This window comes from Pelophylax lessonae, assembly GCF_965119305.1.
Source record: "Pelophylax lessonae genome assembly, chromosome: 4".
NCBI classification, from domain to species: domain Eukaryota; kingdom Metazoa; phylum Chordata; class Amphibia; order Anura; family Ranidae; genus Pelophylax; species Pelophylax lessonae.
The window spans coordinates 428,456,877-428,472,643 of NC_138771.1; the positions used below are offsets into that span (position 1 = coordinate 428,456,877).

The window sequence follows — 15,767 nt, forward strand, 5'->3', positions numbered from 1 at the left end:
TTTTGTCAGAACTTTAAAAAAAAAGGTATTTTTTGTATTTTTTTTTCATACTGTCACCAGTGCAGTAGAGAATTATCATATAACGGGTGTAGTGGTAATCAGGGACACTGACTAGTGACATTACAAAAATATATATATATATATATATATATATATATATATAATTTTTTAAAAAAAATTAATTGTTATTACATTTTTTTCCTTTGTTATGATTTTTTTAACACACTGTGACCAAAGAAATATAATATTACCACAGTAATGGGAAATTGATCAATTTTTTTATTTTTTTACACATTAGGTTTGATTATAGCAGTGCATTACATTGCTATAAGCAAGCATTTTACTGAATTAAACTGATTTATTCAGTCTGTTTTGATTAGCTATGGTTGGTACAGATGGGCTGTGATTGCCCCTGTCTGTACCATGTGATCACACTGACTAAGCACAGCTAGCAACATAGTTGTATCCAATGGAAGGCATGAAAGGACGCCATCCATTGTTTATAACTGTCTTGTGACCCAATGTGATTGGTCATGGCTGTCACATGGTAATGACAGTGAGCCAGTACTCGGATCGGTCATCGCCTGTGTCCCATGGACATGGCCTGTGACAGATCCTACCACTGTGCAGCCCCACAGGTGCGTGCAATCGGCCTGACTGGGAGGACATCATATGACGTCCACCCAGAAGTATGAAAGTTTCCCGCCTGCATCATCATGATATATGCCGGGTGGGAACCGGTTGAAACATCATGCAGCCTTTCCCGAACCAGGCAACCAGTGGTGATATAGCTACTGAACCACATCAGAATGGGCTGGTGATTCTGGTCCACACGTAGTACATCACAGAACTGGCTTCACTAGAGTGCACCAATAGTAGGTAGACTTTGGACAGTGCTGGTTTGGAAATGTATTCAAATAAAGTTATATTACCCATAAGTCATTTCTCCCTGGAAGGTATAATTGTATGATTTTAAAAATATTATTTTTTAAACAGTTTTAAAATATCTGTGTTTTGTAATATGTTAATGTCATCAATGGGCAATTACTTGGAAATATTTTCAGTACATAACTTGGGAAATGCTTGAAATTTGACTGACCCCAGAAACCTCATGTCTATTATGAGGGAAATATACATTGGATCCGACTGTGTATAAAGTCTTTATTTGATGCAAAAGTATTTGAGTCAGATAATTTCAGAAAATTTTGCAAATACAGTTTACAGAAACATTCAAATTTATTTTAGTTAACAAAGAAATATAATTTTATAAATGGTGCATTACTGATTTTTCACATACATAACAAATGCATGTAAATGCCTAATAAACACTACATATAGTATATAGCAAACGCAGATGCCATTAGATGTGATATTTAGTACTTTTAGGCTAAAATAAAACATATAAAAATAGCCATAATATAGGTTTCACTAAATAAAATGTTAGCATTGCAGTTCCTAAATTACACCTCAGAGCGCCGCTGTTTGACCAATAAGCAGAAAATACAGAACTGGAGATCCACTGGTATTTTCATCATTCACACAAACTGCAGATCTTCATGAAAAGGCACAGTCATTTCTGGATTCTCTCTGCAAAAGGTGCTGGATATTTTCTATTTTCAAGTGGATTGAATAGTGCTTTTTACTCTCTTGCTGGATTACAAATACTGCAAATTCAATTATTTGACAGAAGATTGCAGATGTAGAGAATGAATTACATGAAGCTTAAGATATATAAAGGACTGAGGTGGCAAGTATTATTTTCCTTATTATTTTTCTGCCTGTGTCATTCAGTCTCTGGTCAGATTCATTACACCATTGCTGAAGAAATGAGAAAAGACTCTGTTATAGCAAATATTGCCAAGGATCTTGGATTAGATATTAATCAGCTCTCATCTAGAAAACTGAGAATTATGTCACGAGACTCAGAGAAATATTTTTATGTGAATGTAGACAATGGAAATCTCTATGTGAAGGATAGGATAGACAGAGAGACACTGTGTGGGGCAGAAGCTACCTGTTTCCTAAGCTTTGATGCTGTAGTTGAAAATCCTTTCAATATTTATAAAGTGAAAATAGAAATTCAGGATATTAATGACAATCCTCCAGTGTTTTACCCTGAGACCTTCAGTATACAGACAATTGAGCTAACCTCACAAGGAACACGATTTGCATTACAGAATGCAGAAGATCTGGATATTGGTATTAATTCAGTACAGACATATAAACTCAGTGACAATTCACATTTTACACTAAGTCAGAAGATTAGCAGTGATGGATTTCAATCTCTTGAGCTTGTTTTAGAGAAATCACTGGATCAAGAAGTACAAAATGTTCATGAACTGATTTTAACAGCATTGGATGGAGGAAATCCTGTAAGATCTGGAACGGCTGTAATACGAATGATTGTTATTGATGTTAATGATAATTTTCCAATATTTTCTCATAAGGTGTACAAAGTTAGTGTAAATGAGAACAGCGCAGTAAATACTATTATAATCAATGTAAATGCTACGGACAAAGATGCTGGTACCAATGGGCAAATCACCTATTCCTTCAGCAAAACATCAGGAAATGTCCATCCTTCTGGTCTTTTCAGTATTGAACCAAAAAGTGGCGATATTAAAATAAACAGAAAGTTAGATTTTGAAAAGATAAGAAATTATGAACTCTCTGTTCAAGCTGAGGATGGAGGAGGACTTGTTTCCCATTGTAAGGTATTGATAGAAGTGATGGATGAGAATGATAATGTACCAGACATATCCATTACCTCTCTATCTTCACCCATTCCTGAGGGTTCTTCTTCTGGAACAATGATAGCGCTCATTGAGGTTCATGATAAAGATTCTGGAGAAAATGGACAAGTTGATTGTAACATTTTGGAAGAAATGCCTTTCAGTTTGATATTATCATCTGATAGTTATTACAGAATTGTGACTACAAGTAATTTGGACAGAGAAAGAGTATCTAGTTATAACATCACAGTGTTAGCCAGAGACAGAGGGTCTCCTCCACTTTCTAGTAGAAGGATATTCAGACTAGAGATCTCAGATGTTAATGACAACCCACCAGTTTTTATTAAATCCCCTTATATTGCTTATGTACCAGAGAATAATCTTCCTGGAGCCTCTATCTTCCGAGTGCAAGCTTCAGATTCAGATTTTGAAGAAAATGCTAAAATCATATATTCTATTTACAGCAGCGATTTTCCAGTGTCCTCTTATTTTTCTGTCAACATGGAGAATGGGGTTCTGTATGCTCAGAGATCATTTGACTATGAAAAGCACAAGAAATTTATAGTACAAGTTAATGCCCGAGACAATGGTTCTCCATCACTGAGCAGCAACTCAACATTGGAAATCCGAATAGTGGATCACAATGACAATGAACCAAAAATTTTGTATCCATATCCAGAAAGTGGGGGATCAGCTGTGTTTGAGATGGTCTCGTTTGCCTCAGAGCCAGGATCCTTAATAACGAAGGTGGTTGCAGTGGATGCCGATGTTGGGCACAATGCTTGGTTGTCTTATCATTTCATGCAAATTTCAGAGCCATTTTACTTCACCATCAATGAGCATACAGGAGAAATCAGGACATTACGTTCTTTCCAGGAAAAAGACATACTGAAACACAAGGTTGTGGTTATGGTGAAGGACAATGGAGATCCCTCTCTCTCAGCTACAGTGACTTTAAATCTGGTAATTGCCGATAGTTTCCAACAGGTGGCTCCTAAAATAAGCAATCAGATCAATGAAGATTCACAAAACAATCTGCAGTTGTATTTAGTAATCGCCTTAGCCATCATTTCGTTTTTATTTATTATTACTGTAATGTTAGTCTTCATTTCAAAATGCAAGCAACCAAAACCTACTCCATGCCTTGGACCTCTAAATGCAAATTTGTATCCAACAGTTGATCCTAGAATACTTTCTATGTACAGCGATGGAAACTTAACCCTTCCCTACTCCTACAATGTTTGTGTGGCTTTGGATTCATGTGAAAATGACTTTACTTATGTAAAATCCAAACAAGAAGTTCCTGTAGAAAATCTAATTGATGCTGATGATTCAGGACTTGGAAATGAAAGTGGACAAGACACATCTTCAAACATTGCTATAAAGGTAAGTATACAATAACGCAGATAATGGTAATGGTAATTATATTAGAATGGAGATGTTTTCCAAAACACTACCATTGTTTATTTAGTTCAAATGTACATATCACTTCATTCTAGAACTGATTTGCACCATTTATTATAAACTCATGTCTCAAAAATGTCAGCATTTTATTCATTGACTTTTCATTTTTGTTAGTTTGGCTTGTGCTTTTCATGCAATAGATTGACTGATTTGTGCCTAGAGATGCTTTGGATCTAATTTATGGTTGGGACTGTACTATCTGTCTTCGCTTATTAGTAATCATTGCTTATTGATGCTTGTCAACCTCCTCTATTGATTTCAATGGTGATGTTCTAAACCTGCACCTTAACAGCACCTGGAGTATTTATGGTGGGTTAGTGAAGCATTTATGCAGTGTTAGCTGGGCACTGAAGGAGAGACAGCAGAGGTTCCGGTGTTCCGTGAAAAAACCATATCCGTAAAAATTCCATACCCTCGTCACTTCCAGTGCACCTACGTCAACACCTACGTCATTGAACAGCTGAGGAGCTGACAAGTGCGCATGCTCGGAGGGTATGGAATTATCAGGGTAGTGTGTGTAACGTTACACTTGCGGCAGTTACATTAAAACAGCTCGGCTGCAGCATGGTTCATCTCCGCTCCTATCCCTGTCACTTCCCTGATCTTGGCTACTAAATGTAAAAGCGGCGACAGGTGTATGAAATCTAAATCACGGAGCCGAGATCTCCGTCATTTAGGTTTCATACATCCGCCGCCGCTTTTACATTTAGTAGCCAAGATCAGGGAAGTTGTAAACAAAAAACTGACCTAAGTCAGTAAGTCAGCACTCACTGACTCACAGTGGAAGGTAAATGCATAGACCATATGTGCAAAAAACACACAAGCATATATAAACATATAAAATGGTAAGGCAAAACATTCTAAAGGAAGATGGGGGGAAAAAATGTATATATAACAAACAAGTCAAAGATGGGAGTGCAAAAACCTCATCTATGAACGAAGTCCTTCCACAGTCCGGAAAAAATCACAGTGTAGATGATTCCTTGTAGTGGATGGTCATGGAGTCCAAATCAAGGTGTATGTGGCATATAGAGTGCAGGCAGCTCCTCGGGAGGTGAGGGACCCTCCAGGCATATAGCAAAAAAGGAAGAAGACAAAGGGCGCCAGGTCACAATATAGTATGAGAAATATGACAATTTATTGTAGTGACTTACATGTACAAACGATCCAAAATACAGCCAGTAAACCATGAACAACGGTACTCGCAATGGGACACATCCGGGATGATCAGATCTAGGGACCTGCTGAACGATCCTGTGCTGTGTGGCAGTGTCTATGATACAGATGCCGGTTGCTGCTGTATGTGGCGCAGGCTCCCTGGATTGGCAGCCTTGCAGATGTCTGTGTACAGCAGGGTCGAAGAAAGCAGTGACCCGGAACCGGAAGTGATGTCAGCGACCTGTCAGTTCCTCCACGGAGTCTGACAGGAACCAGAGAGCTGGACAGAGTGTGGAGGGCGGGCCGCAAATTCATTTCGGAGGACCTCCTCCTTCATCAGGCAGGGAAGTGATAGGGATAGGAGCGGAGATGACCCATGTTGCAGCCGAGCTGTTTTAATGTAACCGCCGCAAGTGTAACGTTACACACAAAACCGTGATAATTCCATACCCTCCGAGCATGCGCACTTGTCAGCTCCTCAGCTGTTCAATGACATATCGGGAGCTGTGAGCATGCACACTGCTACGCTGCTCAGCTCTTTCTGACAGGAAGTGATGTGGGTATGGAATTCTAACGAGGTATGGTTTTCTAACGTTACACCGGTATCCCAGAACGCACTGGAAATTAATTGAGATTCCCAATTCTAGAGCAATTCTACATGGAAGCTGCCTATAAATGAGAGACATAGTAGACCTCTGTTTAAAAACATTGAGGTCCACCCTAGGAGGTGAGAGAACATCTGAAGGGCATGAGGGTATGTGAAGTGGTAAATGGAGTATAGAATTCCACTGGAAAGTGTGAAATATTCACAAGCACATTTCCTATTGGGACTTGTTTTTGATTTAATAGATCTGATTGTGTAGTTTATGAGGGGGTCAGTTATTGATATTAAGCTGGTTTTGATTTCAAAGACTGGATTGTGTGCACTTCATTTATGAGGGTAACAGTCACTATTGATATCAAGTTTGTACATATTGATTATAAGAACATTTATGATTTTTATTTTTTATATTACACATAAACGAATTGTAACAGAGCACTGCACATGTATATGTATATATAGTATAATAGTTAGACATGACTTACTGCAAAGTTAAAAGGAGACATTCCTTGGGTGACAAAGGATACCCCATATCAGTTGGGGCTCACATTATTCGGGGCCTAACAATCTCTAGAAGGGCATCAAATGTGGACACCTTCATGGGGGTGTAATTAAAGAACTTTTGGATGTACGCCTGCTATTTGTGTTAAAGAGTATAGAAATGCCCCTTGGAAATGCTCCGGGAGACTATGAAATGCACTCAATACCAATGCAACACCCTCCTCTTTTTCCACTGGGCCATTCTTTCCATGATTATCTTGAGCTTGATCAAGCCAAGTGTCAAACAGATCAAAGTATACAAATCCATCTGGCAGAGAATTCACAAAAACATGAGCATGCCTCAAAATAGATTTTTTTTTCTACATTACTTCTCCTTTAAGCACTTCCCACTTGAAAATCATTCCATGGGCATTGAACAAGCATACGTGAAACATTTTCAATGCTTCTTAAATACAACAAAAACACATCAAAAACACTCAAAAAAGGGCATAGGAGTTTTAATGAGTATTGCTTCATTCTTTAAAATCAACACACGTGTGAACAAGCTCTTCGTGAATTATACTGTAGCCTTACTACCCATTTGTTGTCATCATGGGGAATGGCAGGGGTGTGCCTTTTTACTGCATACTTTGTACTAAATTGCGTCCCCTTTTCTCACTTGAGAATGATAGGAGGTATGCACACATCAGTGTACTTTGTGTTTTTAAGGATTGTTAATCATGCCACCACTTTCAAAAGCGTTCTACTTATTTGGAAAAATAGTCCATTTGTACAGAAGATTGGGGATCAATTTTGAAGTGTTTATGCTTGGAAAGCATCCACTATAGTATCAGTTGGACATAAAGAGTTATCTCCATACATTTACCTAGAAACAGTGCCTACATTCTGTCTCCAGAAGCAATGGGCCTCCTGTGGATGCCCCACCTGCTAGGCATTGTATGTTTGTACATATGGTACCCATGTGATACAGCACAGGATTGGCTTCATTACAGTACAAGAAAGTAGAAGGTAGACTTTAGGTAATTCTTGTTTGGAAACTTATACAAATAAAATGGCATCATCCACAAATCATTTCTCCTTTTGTAAGGTATTATTTGCATGATTTTGAAAACAATATTTTGCAACAGTTTGAAAGTATATATATTTTGTAGTATGTTAATATGAGTTAAATCACAGGAACAATTTCTTGTTTACATTTTCAATACATAAATTAGGAAATTCTTGACATTTGTCTGAACCCTGAAATTTTGAGGAAATACAAGCTGGTTATATTCCTGAGTATAAACACCGTATTTACTACAAAAGCATTTCATTCAGATAATTGTATACAGTTTTAAAATACAATAGAAGTCATTAATATGTAAAAAATGTTCAGAATGATATTTAATTATGCTACATTAAACATTTCAAATATACTTAGTATAACTTTTACTGAACAAAATCTTAGCATTGCAGTTCCTCAATTACACCTCACAGCGCCGCTGTTTGATCAATAAGGAGAAAATAGAGAACTGGAGATCCACTGGTATTTTCATCATTCACACACACTGCGGATCTGCATGAAGAGGCACAGCCATTTCTAGATTCTCTCAGCACAAAGGTGCTGGTTATTTTCTCTTTTCATTAATAAGTGTATTGAACAATGCATTTGTCCTGTCTCGCTGGATTACAATTATAAAAAAAAACATTTGGTGGAAGATTTCAGATGTGAGAATGGATCAGATGAGGCCAAAGACATATAAAGAACTGATATGGCAAGTATTAATTCCCTTCTTATTTTTCTGCCTGTGTCATTCAGTCTCTGGTCAGATTAATTATTCCATTGCTGAAGAAATGACAAAAGACTCTGTTATAGCAAATATTGCAAATGATCTTGGATTAGATATTAAACAGCTCTCATCTAGAAAGATGAGAATTGTGTCACGAGATTCAGAAAAATATTTTTATGTGAATGTAGATAATGGAAACCTCTATGTGAAGGACAGGATAGATAGAGAGACACTGTGTGGGGCAGAAGATACCTGTTTCCTAACCTTTGATGCTGTGATTGAAAATCCTTTTAATATTTTTAAAGTGAAAATAGAAATCCAGGATATTAATGACAATCCTCCAGTGTTTTATCCTGAGTCTTTCACTATAGAAACTATTGAACTAACATCACCAGGAACAAGATTTACTTTACAAAATGCAGAGGATCTGGATATTGGTAATAATTCAGTACAGACATATAAACTCAGTGGAAATTTACATTTTACACTAAGTCAGAAGATTAGCAGTGATGGATTTCAATCTATTGAGCTTGTTTTAGAGAAATCACTGGATCAAGAATTACAAAATGTTCATGAACTGATTTTAACAGCATTGGATGGAGGAAATCCTGTAAGATCTGGAACGGCTGTAATACGAATCATTGTTATTGATGCTAATGATAATTTTCCAATATTTTCTCATAAAGTGTACAAAGTTAGTGTATATGAGAATAGTGCAGTAAATACTACTGTAATCAATGTAAATGCTACAGACAAAGATGCTGGTACCAATGGGCAAATCACTTATTCCTTCAGCAAAACATCAGGCAATATCCATCCCTCTGGCCTTTTCAGAATTAATTCTAGAAGTGGTGACATTTTAATAAACAAAGAACTGGATTTTGAGAAGACAAGGAATTATGAACTTTCTGTTCAGGCTAAGGATGGTGGAGGATTGGTTTCCCATTGTAAGGTTTTGATAGAAGTAATGGATGAGAATGACAATGCTCCAGAGATATCAATCTCCTCATTATCCTCACCCATTCCTGAGGATTCTGCACCTGGAACAATGATAGCTCTTATAGAAATTCATGATAAAGATTCAGAGGAAAATGGACAAGTTGATTGTAGCATTTTAGAGGAAACACCTTTCAGCTTGATATCATCATCTGATAGCTATTACAGAATTGTGACATCAAGTAATTTGGACAGAGAGAAAGTATCTATTTACAACATAACAGTGTTAGCTAGAGACAGAGGGTCTCCTCCTCTTTCCATTAGAAGAATAATAAGACTGGAGATTTCAGATGTTAACGACAACCCACCAGTTTTTATGAAAACCCCTTATGTTGTTTATTTACCAGAGAATAATCTACCTGGATCCTCTATATACAGAGTTCAAGCTTCAGATTCAGATTACGGAGAAAATGCTAAAATTGTATATTCCGTATACAGTGAAGTATTTCCAGTACCCTCTTATTTTTCTGTCAATGGGGAGAATGGAGTCATCTATGCTCAGAGATCATTTGACTATGAAAAGCATAAGGATTTTATAATACAAGTTAATGCCAGAGACTGTGGCGCTCCCTCACTTAGCAGCAATTCAACATTGACAATCCGAATAGTGGATCACAATGACAATGAACCAAAGATCTTGTATCCATATATAGAAAGTGGAGGATCAGCTGTGTTTGAGATGGTCCCTTTTACCTCAGAAGCAGGATCTTTAATAACAAAAGTGGTTGCAGTGGATGCAGATGTTGGGCACAATGCTTGGTTGTCTTATAATTTTATACAAATGTCAGAACCATCTTATTTCACCATCAATGAACATACTGGAGAAATCAGGACATTACGTCCTTTTCAGGAAAAAGATGTACTGAAACACAAGGTTGTGGTTATGGTGAAGGACAATGGAGATCCCTCTCTCTCAGCTACAGTCACCTTAAATCTGGTTATCGCAGATAACTTCCAACAGGTGGCTCCTAAAATAAGCAATCAGATCAATGAAGATCCTCAAACCAATCTGCAGTTGTATTTAGTAATTGCCTTAGCCATTATTTCATTTTTATTTATTATTACTGTAATGTTAGTCTTCATTTCAAAGTGCAAGCAACCAAAACCCACTCCATATCTTGGACCTCTAAGTACAAATTTGTATCCAACAGTCGATCCCAGAATACTCTCTATGTACAGCGATGGAAACTTAACCCTTCCCTACTCCTATAATGTTTGTGTGGCTTTGGACTCATGTGAAAATGACTTTACTTATGTAAAATCCACACAAGAAGTTCCTGTAGAAAATCTCATTGATGCTGATGATTCAGGACTTGGAAATGATGAAAGTGAAAAGGGCGTATCTTCCAACAGTGCCATACAGGTGAGTATACAACAACTCTTCAAATATTACTTATGGTAAATATAATAAAATATAGATGCTTTCCAAACCACTACTAATGTACCGTATATATCCTCGATTCTAGAACTGTTTACAGTATATCAACAATATACAGTATATCTATATCTTCGTTACTTGCTATGTGTGTACTTTGATAACAGAACCTCTCATTGCTCAAAAATGTATCAGTTTCTAGACTGCATTTACTTGATTGACTTTTCATATTCTGCCAGTTTGGTTGGTGCCTATCATGCAATACCCTCCCTGGTGAATTTATACAAAGAAACGCTTTGTATTAAATTTATGGTTGCTACTGTACAATCTTTCTTGGCTTATATAATTTCTAAGGTTGTCTCAAGTGTAAATGCTATGTGTTACCTTTAAACAGATTGAAATCTATACTGGAAAATGGCAGTAGTAGAATAAAAATTTGGGTTTGGGGATTGGTTTGAGGAAATGCTGTTAGCACGTGTTTTAGAGTCTTTGATAAATTAGCACCTTCTGCATTGTCCACCTGCTTATCAGCACCTTATATATTTTTCAACTGCGTGAATGTATTCTTTGTTTTAGGCCCATGCCACGTTATCTGTATTTCTTTGTTTGGTGTATGATTCAATGAGTTCAGTGGAAATGTAATGTACATTTGTACTGACCTCTAGAACTGTGATGGGATATCAATTTATTAAAACTAATGTTCATGGAAAAAAAAAAACAACTAAACACTGTTTTACCTCACCACACTGTGGGGGTGTCAAATAAAACAGGTTAACACTTACTTACTCTCACCTTAAGACTTAAAGGAATTGTTATCCTTTAGTCCGCTGATCAAAACGTGTCTGTTTCCACCCCTCTGCTGCACTACGGTGATTGACAGAATAGCTTAACCGGAAGAAATCATTGCATTATGAAATAGTAAAGCTTTTTCTCCTGATTCAGACTTATCAAATTATGATGTGCTGAGGAAGAGGAGTGACCATGCTAGAACAGAAGTTTAGGTTTTCTTTAGCCACTTGTTTAACTTGAGCTTACTGAAGACCACATATTCCAGTTGGTTTGGAATAATTAATAATAGTATGACTGAAGACATGTTTCCTCTCTAATCTTGGTTGGCACCTCTAGTATAGGACCTTAAATTTGCATTAAATATAGGTGCAATTGCTTACCATGTATTTTTATAGCTGATCAAAAATAGGAAGAGGAGTGACCACGCTAGAACAGAAGTTTAGGTTTTCTTTAGCCACTTGTTTAACTTAAGCTTACTGAAGACGATATATTCCAGTTGGCTTGGAATAATTAATAATAGGATGACAGAAGACATGCTTCCTCTCTAATCTTGGTTGGCAGTGGCACCTCTAGTATACGACCTTGACTTCTCATTAAATATATGTGCAATTGTTTAACATATATTTTTATAGCTGATCAATTCTTACTGTATATATATATGATTTTCATTTCAGTTCTGAAACACAAAAGTGACGATCAATGCAGACCTTTAGGGAATTTTACTGTAGTCTCACTACCCATTGGTTGCCATCACATTGTGGCTTAAAAATGTTTTTGTTTTGTTTTGTTTTTTGCTGTTTATTTAAAGACATCCAGATTACAGCTTCAAGGAAGGAAAGATATTCCTTAAGGCAAGCAAATGCAAACAATATCTGCCTCACAGTTCCCAACTGTCCCATATTTGGATGGGCTGTCCATTTTTTCAACCAAATCCCATTTTTCCTCTTTCCTCCTCAGTTGTCCCTCTTTTGGGTCTGATGTATAGACCTCTATAAAAAAAAATATATATTTAACTACCAAAAGTATTATTGTACACTAAACCTTCAGTCCAAAGTGTTAGTGTGTGTGAGTGAAAGTGATGTATGGTTAGACTTGATATTGCCAGTATTCTTAGGTGTCATTATGTTTGTACTGCTCTACATATTCTTAGGGAGTTGACTTGTGTTTCTGTACTGCCAAGTGAAAAGTTCAATGAAAGGCATACCTTTAAAAAAAAAATACATTTGTTGTTTTGAAAAAACTGTATAAAGGAAAACTAGTGGTGAAAAAAAAGGGTTTGTGACGTCAAGCAAATATTATTTGCACATCCGTTTTTTCCTATTATGCGAAACTAGGGGCATGGCAGGGGTGTATCCTTTTACTGCATACTTTATACTAAAAGGTCTTCCTCTTTCTCATGTTAGCATGTTGGGAGGCATGCACACATCAGTGTACTTTTGTTTTTAAGGATTTTTAATCTCACCACCACTTTAAATAACATTCCACTTAATTAGCAAATTAGTTCATTTATACAGATTATGCATCAATTTTAATGTTGCATGCTTGGAAAGCATCCACCATAGTATAAGTCTCCAAAAGCAATGGGTCTTCTGGATAATTTGAATGAAAGCCCCATCTGCCAGGTGTTTGAACCACTAAGCCATATCAGCACAGGGCTAATTGTATGGTCCACATGTGATACACCACAGGGGCTGCTTCACTAGAGTATAAGAGATTAGAAGGCAAACTTTAAGTAATTCTGGTTTGGAAATGCATGCAAATAAAATAACATTACCCATAAGTAATTTCTCCATTTGGAAGGTATTATTTGCATGATTTTGAAAACAATATTTCAAAACAGTTTGAAACTATGTGCATTTTTTTAATATGGAAATATCAATTAAATCACAAGGCCATGTGAATAATATTATTCCAATACATATATTAAGAAATTTTTGATATTCATCTGACCCCTACACCTCATATTATAGGGAAATACAAGCTAGGTATTCCTGAGTATAAACACCTTATTTAATACAAAAGCATTTGAGTAAGATAATTCCAAAAAGTTTTAAAATACAGAAGAAGCCATTAGATATGAAAAATGTTCAGAATGATATTTAGAAAGACTAAAACTAAAATCTTAAAAATGTCTTAACGTAAGTTATACCGAACAAAATGTTAGCCTTGCAGTTCCTCAATTACACCTCAGAGCGCCGCGGTTTGACCAATAAGCAGCAAAATACAGAACTGGAGATCCACTGGTATTTTCATCATTCACACACACTGCAGATCTGCATGAAGAGGCACAGCCATTCCTGGATTCTCCCAACAGGAAGGCGCTGGATGTTTTCTCTATTCAATAATTAGGGGATTGAATAGTGCTATATTCCTGTCTTACTGGATTATAAATACTGTATATAAAGCATTTGATGGAAGATTGCAAATGTTGAGAATGGATCAGATGAAGCCAAAGACATATAAAGGACTGAAGTGGCAGGTATTATTTCCCTTATTATTTTTCTGTCGGTGTCATTCAGTTTCTGGTCAGATTAATCTATCCATTGTAGAAGAAATGAGAAAAGACTCTTTAATAGCAAATTTTGCCAAGGATCTTGAATTGGATATTAATCAACTCTCATCTGGAAAGCTGAGAATTGTATCATCGGACTCAGAGAAATATTTTTATGTAAATGTAAATAATGGAAATCTCTATGTGAAGGACAGGATAGATAGAGATACACTGTGTGGAGCAGAAGCTACCTGCTTCTTAAGCTTTGATGTTGTGGTCGAAAATCCATTTAATGTTTTTAAAGTGAAAATAGAAATTCAGGACATTAATGACAATCCTCCAGTATTTTATCCTGATACTTTTACTATAGAAACTATTGAACTAACATCACCAGGAACAAGATTTGCATTACAAAATGCAGAAGATTTGGATATTGGAAATAATTCAGTACAGACATATAAACTCAGTGACAATTCACACTTTACACTAAGTATGAAGGTCAGCAGTGATGGATTTAAATCTCCTGAGATTGTGTTAGAGAAATCATTGGATCAAGATTTACAAAATGTTCATGATTTTAATAGCTCTGGATGGAGGAAATCCTGTGAGATCTGGAACAGCTGTAATACAAATTATTGTTATTGATGCTAATGATAATTTTACAATATTTTCCCAAGAGGTTTACAAAGTTAGTGTGAATGAAAATAGTCCAGAAAACACTACTATAATCAAGGTAAATGCAAATGACATGGATGCAGGTACAAATGGGCAAATTACTTATTTATTCAGTAAATCGTCAGGAAATGTCCATTCTTCTGGCATTTTCAGAATTCATCCCAAAAGCGGTGACATTAACATCAACAAAAATTTAGATTTTGAGAGGACAAGGAATTATGAACTATCTGTTCAAGCTAAAGATGGTGGAGGACTTGTTTCTCATTGTAAGGTATTGATACAAGTATTAGATGAGAATGATAATGCTCCAGAGATATCTATCAACACATTATCTTCACCCATTCCTGAGGAATCATCACCTGGAACAATGGTAGCTCTCATTAAAGTTCATGATAAAGATTCTGGAGAAAATGGTCAAGTTGAAAGTAGCATTCTTGAAGAAAATCTTTTCAGATTGATTTTATCATCTGATAGTTATTACAGAATTGTGACATCAAGTAAGTTGGACAGAGAGAAAGTGTCTAGTTATAACATCACAGTCTTAGCTAGAGATAATGGATCCCCAACACTTTCCAGTAGAAGAATAATCACACTGGAGATATCTGATGTTAATTACAACCCACCAGTTTTTATGAAACCTTCCTATGTCATTTATGTGCCAGAGAACAACTTACCTGGAGCCTCAATATACAGAGTACATGCTTTCGATCCTGATGATGGTGAAAATGCTAAAATCTTATATTCAGTATACAGTGAAGAAGTGCCAGTGTCCTCCTATTTTTCTGTCAACGTGGAGAATGGGGTTATCTATGCTTAGAGATCATTTGACTATGAACAGCATAATGAGTTTACAGTACAACTTAATGCCAGAGACAATGGCTCTCCATCGCTAAATAGCAATTCAACACTGATAATCCGAATAGTGGATCGCAATGACAATGAACCAAAAAATTTTGTATCCACCTCCAGAAAGTGGAGGATCAGCTATGTTTGAGATGGTCCCTTTAGCCTCAGGACCAGAATCTTTAATAACAAAGGTAGTTGCAGTGGATGCAGATGTTGGACACAATGCTTGGCTTTCTTATCATTTCATGCAAATGTCTGAACCATCTTACTTCACCATCAATGAATATACAGGAGAAATCAGAACACTGCGTCATTTACAGGAAAAAGATGTACTGAAACACAAGGTTGTGGTTATGGTGAAGGACAATGG

At 36.4% G+C, this 15,767-nt stretch overlaps 1 protein-coding gene across 7 annotated transcripts in view; it reads left to right on the forward strand.

The window, feature by feature from the left end:
- The window catches only part of LOC309553178 (protocadherin gamma-B2-like), a 374,843-nt gene that overhangs the window by 150,900 nt on the left and 208,176 nt on the right, over window positions 1-15,767 (forward strand). Inside the window, exon 1 of one of the 7 annotated variants that reach the window (XM_082254112.1) lies at window positions 1,616-4,118. The exons of the other annotated variants lie outside the window; for them this stretch is intronic. Coding sequence (XP_082110238.1) covers window positions 1,707-4,118 — 2,412 coding nt within the window. The 5' untranslated portion in view covers window positions 1,616-1,706. Of the gene's footprint in view, window positions 1-1,615; window positions 4,119-15,767 lie in introns of those variants that run through there. 7 annotated transcript variants of the gene reach the window in all.